This window comes from Nerophis ophidion, linkage group LG04 (genome assembly GCF_033978795.1).
Source record: "Nerophis ophidion isolate RoL-2023_Sa linkage group LG04, RoL_Noph_v1.0, whole genome shotgun sequence".
Classification (NCBI taxonomy): domain Eukaryota; kingdom Metazoa; phylum Chordata; class Actinopteri; order Syngnathiformes; family Syngnathidae; genus Nerophis; species Nerophis ophidion.
Window position 1 is genome coordinate 64,002,390 of NC_084614.1, and position 17,500 is coordinate 64,019,889.

Sequence of the window (17,500 nt, forward strand, 5' to 3'; positions counted from 1 at the left end):
GAAACCCTGGCTATTTTTTCAAGACAGCAGATGTAGAGAACTGACACGGCACGAAATAAAAAAAATATATTGTACAATATCTGAAAAAAAACAGGTGTCAATGTATTTTTTGCGTGATGGTATTAACTTGGTATCAAAGTAGCAATACTTTTGACGATTACAACTTACCCACAAATGCAAATTGCCAACTTGTCGGACATTCGGCATCTTTGTCCAGGCTGTTTAGTAGAATCCATAAGGCATCTGCATATTTCACACCGTATCATCAAAGCGTGAGTACACTTCTTTTTTTTTTTTACTTTGTAGTGTAAATGGAAGAGAAGTTACCCTTGTACTTATGTAAAAAAACCTAACCAGCCCTGCAGGGGTATGTGGCCAACATTTTCCAACGAGGGTCACATTCCGTACAATCGAAGGATGCGGGGGCCACTTTAAAACATTTTGTAAATTAAAAATGCTAAAAGCAAACCAATGTACGTCAATATTTGCTAAGCTTGCTAAACAACATATCCACATTAGCCTTGTGTTATAGGTAACAGAAAAATGTTTGTAATCTAGTAACAAGACCCGTCAAAAATAACATGTTGGCTCATGCGATCAATCACAAAAAAATATAGCATTAATCACGTAAATACTCAGATTAATCACACAATATATTTAGCTCCTATACTTCCTGTCTATTCAAACAATAAAATTGCATTTATGACCCAAGTATTGGGGTCTTTTTTAATTGGAAATGTTTCAAGGAGCCCTATGTAATAATGTGGCCAGAAATGGTATTGCAACCATGGTCAAAATTCTGTAGTCCCCTTCCTCTCTCCCTGACTGAGGTTGCCAGATCCGCAGCCCAATCCAGCTCGAATGACTGGGCTACTCCAAGGAACTTCAAACTTCCGATGCCTCTTACTGGGGGTTGAGGTGCTGAGACCATAATAGCTGAATAGACAAGAGTGTTGTCAATAACAAATCTCTAACCAACACATATTACACAGAAATTTGGCTATTTTTAGGAAGAAGTACGTCATGCCGGTGTACAATTTTACAACAAATGGCCATCATATGGGTATTGTCAGGATCAGAATACAAAGACTAAAACAAACTACAACCAACACTAGCAATGGTTATACTGGTGAAAAATAAGAAGAGCATGCTTAGCAGCCTAATGTACAAACCCTGTTTCCATATGAGTTGGGAAATTGTGTTAAATGTAAATATAGACGGAATACAATGATTTGCAAATCCTGTTCAACCCATATTCAATTGAATGCACTACAAAGACAAGATATTTGATGTTCAAACTCATAAACTTTTTTTTTTTGCAAATAATAATTAACATAGAATTTCATGGCTGCAACACGTGCCAAAGTAGTTGGGAAAGGGCATGTTCACCACTGTGTTACATCACATTTTCTTTTAACAGCAACGTGAGGGTTGCAGGTTCGATTCCCGCTTCAGCCATCATAGTCACTGCCGTTGTGTCCTTGGGCAAGACACTTTACCCACTTGCTCCCAGTGCCACCCACACTGGTTTAAATGTAACTTAGATATTGGGTGTCACTATGTAAAGCGCTTTCAGTCACTTGAGAAAAGCGCTATATAAATATAATTCACTTCACTTCACTAACAACACTCAGTAAATGTTTAGGAACTGAGGAAACTAATTGTGGAAGCTTTGAAAGTGGAATTCTTTAGCATTCTTGCTTGATGTACAGCTAAAGTCGTTCAACAATCCAGGGTCTTGTTTTCGTATTTTACGCTTCATAATGCGCCACACATTTTCGATGGCAGACATATCTGGACTGCAGGGGGGCAAGAAAGTACACGCACTCTTTTACTACGAAGCCACGCTGTTGTAACACGTGGCTTGGCATTGTCTTGCTGAAATAAGCAGGGGCGTCCACGATAACGTTGCTTGGATGACAACATATGTTTCTCCAAAACCTGTATGGACCATTCAGCATTAATGGTGCCTTCACAGATGTGTAAGTTACCCATGCCTTGGCCACTAATACACCCCCATTCCACCACAGATGCTGGATTTTGAACTTTCCGCCTATGACAATCCGGATGGTTATTTTCCTCTTTGTTCCGGAAGACACCACGTCCACAGTCTCCAAATATAATTTGAAATGTGGACTCGTCAGACCACAGAACACTTTTCCACTTTGCATCAGTCCATCTTAGATGAAATCGGGCCCAGCGAAGCCAGCGGCGTTCCTTGGTGTTGTTGATAAATTAGTTTTGCTTTGCATAGTAGAGTTTTAACTTGCACTTACAGATGTAGCGACCAGCTGTAGTTACTGACAGTGGTGTTATGAAGTGTTCCTGAGCACATCTGGTGATATCCGTTATACCCAATCATGGCACCCAACTGTTCCCAATTAGCCTGCACACCTGAGGGATGTTCCATATAAGTGTTTGATGAGCATTCCTCAACTTTATCAGTATTTATTGCGACCTTTCCCAACTTCATTGTATTCCGTTTATATTTACATCTAACACAATTTCCCAACTCATATGGAAACGGGGTTTGTACGCCCAAAACTAAAGAGAATACATTTTACAAAGGTATGCTTATAGGCTACGCGAATGATGAATTATTTAATAAAGTGATTTGGCTGTCTCCATACGTTTCACATTGCCATGATGCTAGTCGTGCTAATGTTGGAACCCATTTCCTCAGCGTATCAGCAAATTCAGAATGAAATAGGCACTGACACTACCCATAACCACAATGGTTTTATCCGTAAAAATCTATTTTGCCCTGTCAGTTCGAATACATATCGACATACAGACTAACAAACAAATATTTCTCCCGTTAGCCAATATGTCGATGGGTAATTGACTGTGAGAGCAAGCTAAGCATTACACAAGGAGCTAAGCACCATCACACTACGCATTCGTTGCATAAACATACTAGCTTTGTTAGACAAGATCATAGACTGTATTGGACAACATAGTTTATGTACAAAATGTCCACTTCCATTTATTGCAAGTAATAAGTAAACTTAAATGCCTGACTTACCGATCAAGGAGGAAATTAGCAAGTTGGGCGTCAGATGAAAAAATCTTCTCTGCCTTTTCTCGTCTCCATCTTTCAAAGGCATCCCAGACACAAATCCTTGTTTTGTTCCTGGCTTTGTTATGAATAAGTTGGGAATTGTAACGATGCCTTTTAGATTTACTAAGGTCTTACATGTTTAGTAACTTTACCAGTAGCAGTAGCCAGACGAAGAGGGCGGTGCGTAACTGGCAAACTGGATGTGAACACTCACAGACTTTCTATGTCTCCTTTACGTAATTTAAATCATGCAAGTGAGTTTATACCTGTGTTCCCAAAACTACGGCACGCGGGCCAGATCCGGCCCGCCAGTGTTTGAGATCTGGCCCGCGGGAAGTCCCAAGTTATTCTATTTTTCATTAATTTATTTTTTTTACGCCAGCGCCCCCGCAACCCCAAAAAGGGAATAAGCGGTAGAAAATGGATGGATGGATCCTTTCTCATCCATTTTCTACTGATTGTTACTCTCAGAGTCTCCTAGCCGCTCAGGCAAATCATATTGTCTAAAAATGCATTTTCCAATCGATGACGTGACATCATCGTGCTCGGAATAAATATATGTGAGTGTGAATGCTGTCTGTTTATCTGTGTTGGCCCTGCGATGAGGTGGCGACTTGTCCAGGGTGTACCCCACCTTCCGCCCGATTGTAGCTGAGATAGGAGCCAGCGCCCCCCCGCGACCCCAAAAGGGAATAAGCGGTAGTAAATGGATGGATGGATGGACGGATATATATATATATATATATATATATATATATATACTGTATATATAGTCTGGCCTCCGGCCAAATTATTTTCACCCGATGCGGCCCCCGGGTCAAAAGGTTTCGAGACCCCTGGTTTATCCTAATAGTAATACTTATGATTAATCATGGTTGAAAAAAGTTATTGTTTGACGGCATTACTGCTAACATCTCGATTATGATTAATCTATTTAACATTTACCATTTGCCGAGGTCCAATGAATAAACACGCTGTGTGCTGAAATTAGTCCCCTGACCCCACTTCGAACACCGCTGCAGTATGGTTAAGAAAATGTTTAACATGGTCACAGTTTAACTTTGAAACACATTTTTTCTATTGCCATTATTTTTAATGAGCAATTGTGAAGGGAAGTGAATTATATTCATATAGCGCTTTTCTCTAGTGACTCAAAGCGCTTTACATAGTGAAACCCAATATCTAAGTTACATTTAAAACAGTGTGGGTGGCACTGGGAGAAGGTGGGTAAAGTGTCTTGCCCAAGGACACAACGGCAGTGACTAGGATGGCGGACGCGGGAATCGAACCTGGAACCCTCAAGTTGCTGGCACGGCCAACTCTACCAGCCGCGCTATAGCGCCCTCAATTAGAATGGAGACGTGTGATTTGCAGCTGGATGACGACACATTACACAATGCCCAACGTAGATTGTGCAAGCAAAAAGGGTTAATGCAAACTCGCACACTAGAGAGAAGGATGCGGCAGGTTGTCTTTCAGTCGCACCCCCACCCCAACCGATCTTTTTTCGGGAACTTTCCCACATTAAAACACTTTGGACCATAAAAGGACACAAGGCTCAGTGACCCGCCAGTGAATGAGCAGTTTGGGCCGAGGAGGAGCTCCAATAGCCGGCCAGCAGGTTGACTGATAGTTCGGAGAAAGAGACAGGAACATCCACTTGCTTGCGCAGTATAACCAGCGAACCACACACATGACTGCTTCTTTCGCACACTTGAAAGGATATAACGCCAAAATAAGCTGATCTGTCGACGTTCTACTATTATTTTTAAGGGGAATATAACACGATTTTCCAATACTTTCTGTTTCACAAGTGTAACGCACTTGGCACACTTTTTGTTGTTGTTAGATTTGGACATTTTTACTGACCGGCCGGGCGGGGCTCAATGCACCATGAGCCTGTGGACAAACGGCTCCACGGCGGATTCTCTCGCCGGAATGCAGCAGGCGTCTCACCTGGACTCCAACTCTACCTCGAACTGCACCGACTCGTCCCCGTACCGCGGAAAACACAGCGCCGCCCCGCTGGACCTGAGCCGGGCGGTGCCGGTGGGCATGGTGCTGGCCTCATTCATCACGTTCGCTATAGTGGGCAACCTGCTGGTTATCCTGTCGGTGGTGTGCAACCGACACCTGCGGATTCCCACTAACTACTTCATCATCAACCTGGCCATCGCCGACCTGCTGCTCAGCACCACCGTACTGCCTGTGTCAGCCACTCTGGAGGTAAGTCATGGCTGATTTGTGATTGATTGAAACTTTTATTAGTGAATGCACAGTTCAGTACATATTCCGTACAATTGCCAACTAAACAGTAACACCCGAATACGTTTTTCAACTTCTTTAAGTCGGGGTCCAAGTTATCATCCATCCATCCATTTTCTACCGCTTATTCCCTTTCGGGGTTGCGGGGGGGCGTTGGCGCCTATCTCAGCTACAATCGGCGTCAATTCATGGTAAAAGTTTGGAGGAAAAAAAACCAAAACATTTACTATCATAACAAACACTTGCGAGCTTAGAAGGGAGCTCTTAAAGGCCTACTGAAATGAGATTTTTTTATTTAAACGGGGATAGCAGGTCCATTCTATGTGTCATACTTGATAATTTCGCGATATTGCCATATTGTTGCTGAAAGGATTTAGTAGAGAAAATCGACAATAAAGTTCGCAACTTTAGGTCGCTCTTCAAAAAGCCCTGCCTTTCCCGGAAGTAGTGCGCGTGACGTCACAGATTGTCGGACTCCTCACATCCGCCCTTTGATTACAATCAAGGACGCGAGCGATTCTGACCGAGATAGCGACAATTTCCCCATTAATTTGAGCGAGGATGAAAGATTCGTGTTTGAGGATATTGTAGCGACGGACTAGAAAAAAAAAAAAAAAAAAAACGACAGCTCCGGGCGACGGCAGTGTGAGCGTTTCAGATGTAATTAGACACATGTACTAGGATAATTTTGGAAGATCCCTTATCTGCGTATTGTTTTAATAGTGTTTTAGTGGGATTTTAAAGATTGTAAAGTAAAGATTGTATAGACATACCTCGAGGTCGTATGGCTGCGTTAAACACACTGTATCTCAGAGAGAAGCCGAGGAGCCAAGGTCACAGCTGCTGCAGAACGACGAATAATCCACGGATGTCTTCGGTAAGATATATATATCACAATTTCCCCATCCAAAAACATGCTGGTTGATATGGAGAAATCATGTTCGCTTGACCGCTCTACTTTCACAACAAACAAAGAAACGCCGACTGTGTCTCGGTGCTAAAGACAGCTGCAATCCACCGCTTTCCACCAACAGCATTGTTCTTTATAGTCTCCATTATTAAATGAACAAATTGCAAAATATTCAGTAACACAGATGTCCAAAATACTGTATAATTATGCGGTTAAAGCAGACGACTTTTAGCTGTGTGTGCGCAGCGCTGATATTTCCTCACAGTCCGTGACGTCACGCGTATACATCATCATTCCGCGACGTTTCAACAAGAAACTCCCGGGAAATTTTAAATTGCAATTTAGTAAACTAAAAAGGCCGTATTGGCATGTGTCGCAAAGTTAATATTTCATAATTGATGTATAAACTATCAGACTGCGTGGTCGGTAGTAGTGGGTTTCACTAGGCCTTGAATTGAGAAAAACACAAATAATAGTCAACAAAATGGTTTGAAGCTTAAGGTTAGTTATGGCAGTGTTTTTCAACATTTTTTGAGGCAAGGCAAGTTTTTTTCATTTAAAAAAAACTGAGGCACACCACCAGCAGAAAACGTTAAAAAATTAAAATCCACCTTATTCTGAGTTTGTTGTTGTTTTCCTGTGTGTAGTGCTTTAGTTCTTGTCTTGCGCTGTTATTTTGGTGGCCTTTCCTGTTTTGCTGTAGCATTGATTGAAACTTTTATTAGTAGATTGCACAGTACAGAACATATCCCGTACAATTGACCACTAAATGGTAACACCTGAATACGTTTTTCAACTTGTTTAAGTCGGGGTCCACGTTAATCAATTCTTGGTAAAGCAGTAAAGCAGTTTCATGTCTTCCTTTTGAGGGCTATTTCCCGCAGCTGCTTTGTGTTAGCAAGCAAGACTTTTTAAGTTGTTGCTATCCTTCTTTGTGTGGAAATTGTTGCTTGTCATGTCATGTACGGGTTTACTTTGTGGACGCCGTAAGTTTTTGCTGTCGTCCAGCATTTACTATCATAACAAACACTGGCAAGCATAGAAGGGAGCTCTTAATTGAGAAAAACACAAGTAATAGTCAAAAAAATGGTTTGGAGCTTAAGGTTAGCTATGGCAGTGTTTTTCAACCTTTTTTGAGGCAAGGCACGTTTTTTTCACAAAAAAAACGGAGGCACACCACCAGCAGAAAACATAAAAAAATTAAACTCCACCAGGTCGTCGTGCCTTATTCTGAGTTTGTTGCTGTTTTCCTGTGTGTAGTGCTTTAGTTCTTGTCTTGCGCTGTTATTTTGGTAGCCCTTCCTGTTTTGCTGTAGCAGTTTCATGTCTTCCTTTTGAGGGCTATTTCCCGCACCTGCTTTGTTTTAGCAAGCAAGACTTTTTCAGTTGTTGCTATCCTTCTTTGTGTGGAAATTGTTTCTTGTCATGTCATGTACGGATGTACTTTGTGGACGCCGTAAGTTTTTGCTGTCGTCCAGCATTCACTATCATAACAAACACTGGCAAACTTAGAAGGGAGGTCTTAATTGAGAAAAACACAATTAATAGTGAAAAAAATTGTTTGAAGCTTCAGGTTAGCTGTGGCAGTGTTTTTCAACCTTTTTTGAGGCAAGGCACGTTTTTTTTCACACACAAAAAAAAAAAAACGGAGGCACACCATTAGCAGAAAATGTAAAAAAATTAAACTCCACCAGGTCGCCGTGCCTTATTCTGATTTTGTTGCTGTTTTCCTCTGTGTAGTGCTTTAGTTCTTGTCTTGCGCTGTTATTTTGGTGGCCCTTCCTGTTTTGCTGTTGCAGTTTCATGTCTTCCTTTTGAGGGCTATTTCCCGCAGCTGCTTTGTGTTAGCAAGCAAGACTTTTTAAGTTGTTGCTATCCTTCTTTGTGTGGAAATTGTTGCTTGTCATGTCATGTACGGGTTTACTTTGTGGACGCCGTAATTTTTTGCTGTCGTCCAGCATTTACTATCATAACAAACACTGGCAAGCATGGAAGGGAGCTCTTAATTGAGAAAAACACAAGTAATAGTCAAAAAAATGGTTTGGAGCTTAAGGTTAGCTATGGCAGTGTTTTTCAACCTTTTTTGAGGCAAGGCACGTTTTTTTCACACAAAAAACGGAGGCACACCACCAGCAGAAAACATAAAAAAATTAAACTCCACCAGGTCGTCGTGCCTTATTCTGAGTTTGTTGCTGTTTTCCTGTGTGTAGTGCTTTAGTTCTTGTCTTGCGCTGTTATTTTGGTGGCCCTTCCTGTTTTGCTGTAGCAGTTTATTGTCTTGCTTTTGAGGGCTATTTCCCGTACCTGCTTTGTCTTAGCAAGCAAGACTTTTTAAGTTGTTGCTATCCTTCTTTGTGTGGAAATTGTTGCTTGTCATGTCATATACGGATGTACTTTGTGGACACTGTAAGTTTTTGCTGTCGTCCAGCATTTACTATCATAACAAACATTGGCAATCTTTTAAGGGAGCTTTTAATTGAGAAAAACACAAATAATAGTTAAAAAATGGTTTGAAGCTTAAGGTTAGCTATGGCGTTGTTTTTCAACCTTTTTTGAGGCAAAGCATGTTTTTTTTCATAAAAAAAGGGAGGCACACCACCAGCAGAAAACGTTAAAAAATTAAACTCCACCAGGTCGTCCTGCCTTATTCTGAGTTTGTTGCTGTTTTCCTGTGTGTAGTGCTTTAGTTCTTGTCTTGCGCTGTTACTTGGTGGCCCTTTCTGTTTTGCTGTAGCAGTTTCATGTCTTCCTTTCGAGGGCTATTTCCCACACCTGCTAGGTGTTAGCAAGCAAGACTTTTTAAGTTGTTGCTCTCCTTCTTTGTGTGGAAATTGTGGCTTGTCATGTCATGTACGGATGTACTTTGTGGACGACGTAAGTTTTTGCTGTCGTCCAGGATTTACTATCATAACAAACAGTGGCAAGCTCTGAAGGGAGCTCTTAATTGATAAAAACACAAATTATAGTGAAATAAATGGTTTGAAGCTGAAAGTTAGCTATGGCAGTGTTTTTCAACCTTTTTTAAGGAAAGGCACGTTTTTTTCATTAAAAAAAACGGAGGCACACCACCAGCAGAAAACGTTAAAAAATTAAGCTACACCTGGTCGTCGTGCCTTATTCTGAGTTTGTTGGTATTTTCCTGTGTGTAGTGCTTTAGTTCTTGTCTTGCGCTGTTATTTTGGTGGCCCTTCCTGTTTTGCTGTAGCAGTTTCATGTCTTCCTTTTGAGGGCTATTTCCCGCAGCTGCTTTGTGTTAGCAAGCAAGACTTTTTAAGTTGTTGCTATCCTTCTTTGTGTGGAAATTGTTGCTTGTCATGTCAAGTACGGATGTAATTTGTGTACGACGTAAGTTTTTGCTGTCGTCCAGCATTCTGTCTCTGATTACTTTGTAGCCAGTTCAGTTCATAGCCATCCCTACGCTTCATTGCCTTTTCCTTTTCCTTTTGTTAAATTTTGGTTTAAGCATTACATACCTTTTTACCTGCACGCTGTCTCCCGCTGTGGTCTGCATATGGGGATCACAACAAACCATCCTCGTCTCACACAACACATTCCAACTTTTACAAAGCAAAAACTGCCACCTACTGACGTGGAGTATTACATGGTTACCCTGCCGAGCTTTACACAGCACAGACACTAAGCAACATCAAGTTATTTGAAGATTATAATTATGGATTTGGCAAATGTTTTTTTGGGACCAATTAGGTGAAGTTGCATAATTTCCCACAGCACACTACACAATATATCACGACACACTAGTGTGCCAGGGCACAGTGGTTGAACTATGGAACTAAAATATATAATTGAAAACATACAGTTCTAGCTACAAATTTATTTTACTTGACCATTTTATGGACACAACAATAGAAACAGCTCTCAGTGAAATGCAGTGCACCACAACAACAATCTAAACCAGGGCTGTCAAACTCATTTTAGCTCAGGGGCCACATTGAGGAAAATCTATTCCCAGATGGGCCGGGACTGGTAAGATCACAACATAATAACTTAAAAATAAAGACGACTTTAGATGGTTATCTTTTGTTTTACTTTGGACAAAAATACAACAAGCGCATTCTGAAAATGTACAAATCGCAAATAATTCTTTCCAAGGGAAAAAATGTGTGCGGTTTGAAAAACACAAAACATTTAGACTTTGTCTCAGTGTATCTACACAGGCAATAAACACAAAGTCACACCCTATCTGGGATTGAACAAAATAAAGAACAAACTTCTTGGTGTTAACCCTGTGCTAACTCTACAAACTACACACACGGAGGTAGAAACTGTTGGAAACTCACTTTTCTTATTTTTGACAGGGACATTTAGTGCCAAAGAACAATGCATTCAAAACAGACATAAAACTGCAGGTTTTGGGTTTAATATGTTCGAGGGGAGGAGCCACAGGCACGCGTCACCATACGTACTGTATATGCGTTTTCCTGCTACCTCTTGCTTGGCCCCAGTATCAAGCAATTGCTTGCCCAACAGAGTTGTTATTGCGACACCCAGTGTACACATTCATATCACCAGTTTCTCTCATTAAACAATTTTATACTTAGCAAAGTCATCTTGCAGGCCACATGAAACCGGGCCGTACGTTTGACACACCCGACCTAAACGATAAACATACGGTATTAGGGTCACATCTTTCGAATATTTTAATAATCGATTACTTGGTTGGAATAATGGAGTAATCGGAGAAAACACACTTTACCTCTTGAGAGACTGTGTGGGTGTCAGGGGGACTGCATTACAGTGGTTCAGATCCTACCTGTCAGAGAGGTCCTTCTCTGTCAGGCTGGGGGACGCCACCTCTTCTTCTGCCCCGCTTTACTTTGGTGTCTCCCAGGGATCTATTTTAGGCCCCATCCTGTTCGCTCTTTATCTCCTCCCTCTTGGAGACATTTTTAAGAAACATGAAGTGTTTTATCACTTTTATGCAGATGACTGCCAAATTTATATGCCAATTTCAAAAGGCCACGGCCCCCTGACACCCCTTCTCAACTGTCTATGTGACGTCAAGGTTTGGTTAGCACATAATTTTTTAATAATGAATGAGGGAAAAACTGAAATTTCAGTTTTTGATCCGGCCCTCACTGACTTGGGAGCATTGCAAAATTATGTGCGTCCCAAAGTCACCAGCCTTGGCGTCACTATAGAAAGTGGTTTTAAACTTGACAAACAAGTCAATGGCGTTTTAAAATCGTGTTTTTATCACCTTCGTCTTTTAGCTGAGATAGGTGCCAGCGCCCCCCGCGACCCCAAAGGGAATAAGCGGTAGAAAATGGATGGATGGATGGGTCTTTTAGTAAAGGTTAAACCCTTTTTTTTAACTTTTAACCTTTTTGAACAAGTCGTGCATGCTTTTATTTCAAGTCGGCTGGACTACTGCAATGCACTTTATGTTGGCATTAGGCAAAAGTCTCTCTCCCGGTTGCAGTTAGTCCAGAACGCGGCAGCACGACTTTTAACAGGGGCCAGGAAACGCCAGCATATAACCTCAATTCTTCAGAGCTTGCACTGGCTCCCTGTTCATTTTAGAATTGATTTTAAAACATTGCTGTTTGTTTTTAAATCTTTACATGGACTGGCACCTCAGTATATCTCGGACCTCATCCAAATTTACATTCCTGCGCGCGCTCTGAGGTCCGAGAGCCAGTTCCAGCTCGTGGTGCCCAAGACCAGACTTAAAACCAGGGAGGACAGGGCCTTCTTTGTAGTCGGCCCTAAGCTTTGGAACACTCTGCCCCTCCATGTTCAAACTGCTTCCACAGTGGAGTGTTTTAAGTCTCGTCTTAGGACCCGCTTTTATTCTTTGGCTTTTAACACTACGTGAGTTGTGTGGTCCTCTGTCCTCTGTGTTTTTTATACACTTTGACTTCTATTTTACTGTTTTAATTGATTTTACCCTTTAAAATAGTTTTTAATCATATTTATTTTTATATTATTTTATATCGGTTTTATATTTATTTATTTCTTGTTTTTATTCAGTCATTGGTGGAGCATAATATTGTTTAATATTGTTTTTAACATGGCTGTGCAGCACTTTGGAAACGTTCTTGTTGTTTAAATGTGCTATATAAATAAAGTGGATTGTATTGATTGGATTATAGCCTCAATCTGTATTTTAGAGAAAAGAGTTTAAATAAACAATTTTCTGCTTGCCAGAATTTCATTCTTTTTTAAACATTGAAATTGCACGTTTAACGTGTGCATTAATAAAAAATAAATACATAAATGCATTAAAAAAAGACTGTTCAGATCATGGCACCCACCCGCCATTGCTCTCATGAGTGCTCCATTGCCGGGATCCCAAACCTTTTTTGCACCAGGGACCAGTTTAATGTAGGTATTATTTTCATGTGTGGCAGATAAATACAGCAAAAATAAGTGTGCGAAAAGTACATCTCACCATAACACCAAATTAATGGGAGGCCTGGCGTTTTTGCCTTTGCAAAAAATCTCTCCAAAGACGTTTTTTTTTTATTTATTTTCGCTAGCTTGTGGGCTTATTTTTTGGCTGACGTATCTGATGCGTTATAAGTGATTCGTTATTGTCCAGGACAATAGCAAATATATATAATAAAACTAGATATACAGTACTTGCCATTAGCTACTGGGTCTCTTTCCAATGGATTTCCATTTCTATGGGTTTTTATTTGTTTTCTAAAAGTTATATATTCATATTTTTTTCAAAATTTCATACATAGATAAAACTTATGTATGCTTTTTGGCACACTCTTCCATGCGTAAACACATCTGTTAATGCTAACTACTTGTAGAATAGGGCTACAGTTTGTGCAATAATAGCACTTCAACATACGAGGCCTGGGGGATGTAGGATGTGGGACTTTTCCATCCGCCACATGTATTTTAACTACTATGGTCACTTCATTCCTGATATGCCATCTGCCCTCAACTGAGATCTTGCAGCAACCTACTGTTTTATAAAAGAATCCATTTTATTTTAAATGGGTTGTACTTGTATAGCGCTTTTCTACCTTCAAGGTACTCAAAGCGCTTTGACACTACTTCCACATTTACCCATTCACACACTGATGGAGGGAGCTGCCATGCAAGGCGCCAACCAGCACCCATCAGGAGCAAGGGTGAAGTGTCTTGCTCAGGACACAACGGACGTGATGAGGTTGGTACTAGGTGGGATTTGAACCAGGGACGCTCTGGTTGCGCACGGCCACTCTCCCTACTGCGCCACGCCGTTATTTGTATTATTATATCTGAGTTTGTATATTTCATTGTACTGTTTGTGTCTGATGTTGGTGCTGTCTAACTGAACTTTTTATGTGTGGGGCAACAAATGGAAACTAGCCTGCTACAATCTGGCACATCAACATTTTATATGTTCATTAATGTGCATTGTCCCATGCAACAAAGATGAAACTAACATATAACAAATGGTGACTTCCTATCAGGAGTTTATTATACAGTACATCTATAAACAAGCTTATTGGTGGGTCTAGTGGGACAGGCGAAAGTTTAGTTGATGTTAGTTAATGTTGCTGTGCGGCCTTGTAGCAAATGCCTTACGGACTGGTATCAGACCCCGGACTGGTGGTTGGGGACCACCACTCTGTTGCAGTGACCAACAATTAAATATGTCCACTTATTAAACGTTTTGGGCACTCCATACAGTCAAAATTTGATAAATTTTGGATTAGTTGCACTCCTTTAACAATAAATCTAAGCACTAAGTATAAATTAAAGCTTTTTTCTAATCGATTCAATCAATTACTCGATTCAACCATAAAACATCTTGTTACATTTCAATCTCTCTGACAGTCGACAACCCCAATGCAGAATTGTTTTCTTGTAATGAAAGTAGGTTTTAATTCAAACCTTGCATGAGATCTTCTTTGATTTTACAAGTGTAGCATAAATGTCAAATTATTTTTTGATGTAGGGATGTAGCGATAAACGACGGTTAGTATTACCATTTTCAGTTCAAATGATCTAAACTGCACTTTGATAAACTCACGGACTGACTGGCGCTAACCAATGCTAACATGAAAACAAGAGACATGAATGTCTTTCCTCATTAATAAACAACATACCCCAATCTAAATGTATTTAAACACATTGTTGTCTGAGCAATATTCACTTCTACACATTGAAACTAGAAGCTGTGCTCTCTTACAACGGAGTGATCGTTGTATACACAGAGGAATACGAGACGGGGTTGTTTTTTACGGTGTGTACAAGGACCGCTGAACAGAGTTGGACGCCACAACGCCCCCTAGAAATAATAAATAATATTAATAGATTGTACTTGTTACACACTTTTCATTTAAACAAAACTTACAGTACACACTATGATTTAAAACAAAAGCTTAGCCATTCAGACTAAAACACTATCAGTGAAGCATAAGAAACACGAAACATGCAAAATAGTGGGTTTTCTAACAGTGTGTCTATTTATTTTAGTTACTTAAAATAAGAATAAAAATTGGTCAAAAGATTTCAGTGTGTGTATAAAAGTACTGTATAAAAGTACTTCTTGAGCACATTCAACAATACCGCGATAATAACGATAGCCGTTGTAACTGTTATATGGAATTTTTAGGTATATTTCTTTACATCCTTAGTGTGATGTAATACAGTTGTTTCGAAAAAGTTAGTCCCTCGCACAAGTTAGTACACCCCTCACATGTCTGCAAAATTATTTATTTCCACAGGACAACGCTGAACAAATGACACCACGCACCATTTCACATTAGTTCAAGTTGACATTCAAGAAATTTCTCTTAAGAAATTTATCTCAATCAACTATTGAGACTACTATAGTCCCTGCTGCACTCGTGAAGCCCCAGACCATGACATGCGTGACTGTCAGGAGGACACGCTTGTTTGTGTACTTCTCAGACGCTTGACACTATCAGAAGCAAATACGTTTATGTTGGTTTATCAGACCACAGGACATGATTAAAATATTCTATGTCCTTACTGTGCTTGTCTTCAGCAAACACCTCTGTCTGGGACAAGAACCATGCAGACCAATTCTTATTTGTGTGGCGTATGCTCTGAGCACTGACAGGGTGAGCCACCAACACTTCACCCTCATAGTAGCAACACTCATTTGTCTATTTTCCAAACGCAATCTCTGGATATAACGTTGTGCACGTTCACTCAATGTTGTAGTGGAGCATAGCCTGTGTTGAGCGGAACCTGCCCTGGAAAACTGCGTTATGGTCTTGGCCACCCTGCAGCTCAGTTTCAATCAATCAATGTTTATTTATACAGCCCTAAATCACAAGTGTCTCAAACCCCAACGACATCCTCGGTACAGAGCCCACATGAGGGCAAGGAAAACCTCACTCAAGTGAGACGTCGGTGACAGTGACTATGAGAAACCTTGGAGAGGACTGCATATGTGGTCACATCTTAAGTGCACAGGAAGCCAGTGCAGGTGAGCCAGTATAGGTGTAATATGATCCAACTTTCTTGTTCTTGTCAAAAGTGTAGCAGCCGCATTTTGTAACAACTGTAATCTTTTGATGCTAGACATAGGGAGACCCCGAAAATAATACGTTACAGTAATCGAGACGAGATGTAACAAACGCATGGATAACGATCTCAGCGTCGCTAGTGGACAAAATGGAGCGAATTTTAGCATAATTACGGAGATGAAAGAAGGCCGTTTTAGTAACACTCTTAATGTGTGACTCAAACGAGAGAGTTGGGTCGAAGATAATACCCAGATTCTTTACCGAGTCGCGTTGTTTAATTGTTTGGTTGTCAAATGTTAAAGTGGTATTATTAAATAGATGTCAGGGTCGAGCAGGACCAATAATCAGCATTTCTGTTTTCTTGGCGTTGAGTTGCAAAAAGTTAGCGGACATCCAATGTGTAATTTCATTAAGACACGCCTCCAGCTGACTACAATCCGGCGTGTTGGTCAGCTTTAGGGGCATGTAGAGTTAGGTGTCATCAGCATAACAGTGAAAGCTAACACCATATTTGCGTATGATGTCATGTAGATGCTGAAGAGTGCAGGGTCAAGAACTGAACCCTGGAGAACTCCACACGTTACCTTAACATAGTCCGAGGTCACATTGTTATGGGAGACGCACTGCATCCTATCAGTAAGATAAGAGTTAAACCAAGACAGGGCTAAGTCTGACATACCAATTTGTGTTTTGATACGCTCTAATGAAATATTATGATTGACAGTGTCTAAAGCAGCGCTAAGATCAAGGAGCAGCAACATAGATGACGCATCAGAATCCATCGTTAGCAATTGATCATTAGTCATTTTGCAAGGGCTGTCTCCGTAGAGTGATTTGCCCTGAAACCGGATTGAAAGGTATCACAGAGATTGTTAGATGCTAAGTGTTCATTTAGCTGCTCTGATACAATTTTTTCAAGGATTTTCGAAATAAAGGGAAGGTGAGACACCGGTCGGTACTTTACCATGAGGTCAGGATCAAGGTAAGGTCTTTTAAGGAGAGGATGAATAACCACTTTTTTGAATGCTAGGGGAACACTGCCAGAGGAAAGTGATACGTTTATAATATTTTATAATACGTGTTGGAATAAGGGTGTTTGAAAGGTTCTTATAGTTGACAACAACTTTATGTAGAGCAACTGTAATTTTTTCACATCCTCAGAAAGTTAATTGCTTTAGATTGAACTCTTGTGACCAAAGAGTGTGAGAGCAATGATATTACATTTAACACACACAACATCTTAAACCACTAATGAGCCAAATGCCTAATTGGGCCCAGTTTGGACATTATCACGCATATTGTACTCACTTTTGTTACCAAGAATTCATGGTTGTCTGTTGGGATATTTTGATGGGAGAGTAAATATACACTGTTATACAACACTGTTATCCCAAGAAAATATATGATCAAATATCAGCAAACATATACGAAAGGCGTACTCTCTTTTGTGAAATACTGCACTGTATGTTAGCGATATACTTTATGCTCCAAAACTATGTTGGAGAATAATTTCGGCAAATATTAGCATTGCAATAAAATACAAAAACAATACAACAACTGACACAAAGGCCTGATTGAAGTCCTGCAAAGTAGGAATTATTGATAGTGTTGTCAAGCGATTTAAATTTTAAAAAAAAGAGCGATTGCTTGATTATGATCATTAATCGAATTTTCATCTTTTTTAATCTCACCTAAAAATAGTGAGAAAAGCCTTCAATTTGGATATTTTTAATTTAAATGCATTACATACCAAAAACGACATCAAAACAAAACAGAAACAAAAAAGGAGCTTCATAAAGT

At 40.2% G+C, this 17,500-nt stretch overlaps 1 protein-coding gene and 1 long non-coding RNA gene across 5 annotated transcripts in view; one reads left to right on the forward strand and one right to left on the reverse strand.

The window, feature by feature from the left end:
* LOC133551742 (uncharacterized) overlaps nucleotides 1–5,213 on the reverse strand; it is a 26,548-nt gene extending 21,335 nt beyond the window's left edge. Inside the window, exon 1 of the long non-coding RNA XR_009806561.1 lies at nucleotides 4,931–5,213. This is a non-coding gene — a long non-coding RNA (uncharacterized LOC133551742). The remainder of the gene's footprint in view (nucleotides 1–4,930) is intronic.
* LOC133551739 (alpha-1A adrenergic receptor-like) overlaps nucleotides 1–17,500 on the forward strand; it is a 96,757-nt gene that overhangs the window by 61,881 nt on the left and 17,376 nt on the right. For 2 of the 4 annotated variants that reach the window (XM_061898766.1, XM_061898767.1), the window contains exon 2: nucleotides 4,911–5,287. The exons of 1 other annotated variant lie outside the window; for it this stretch is intronic. In XM_061898766.1, coding sequence (XP_061754750.1) covers nucleotides 4,955–5,287 — 333 coding nt within the window. In that variant the 5' untranslated portion in view covers nucleotides 4,911–4,954. Of the gene's footprint in view, nucleotides 1–4,358; nucleotides 5,288–17,500 lie in introns of those variants that run through there. One more of the 4 variants, XM_061898765.1, reaches the window with a different exon arrangement.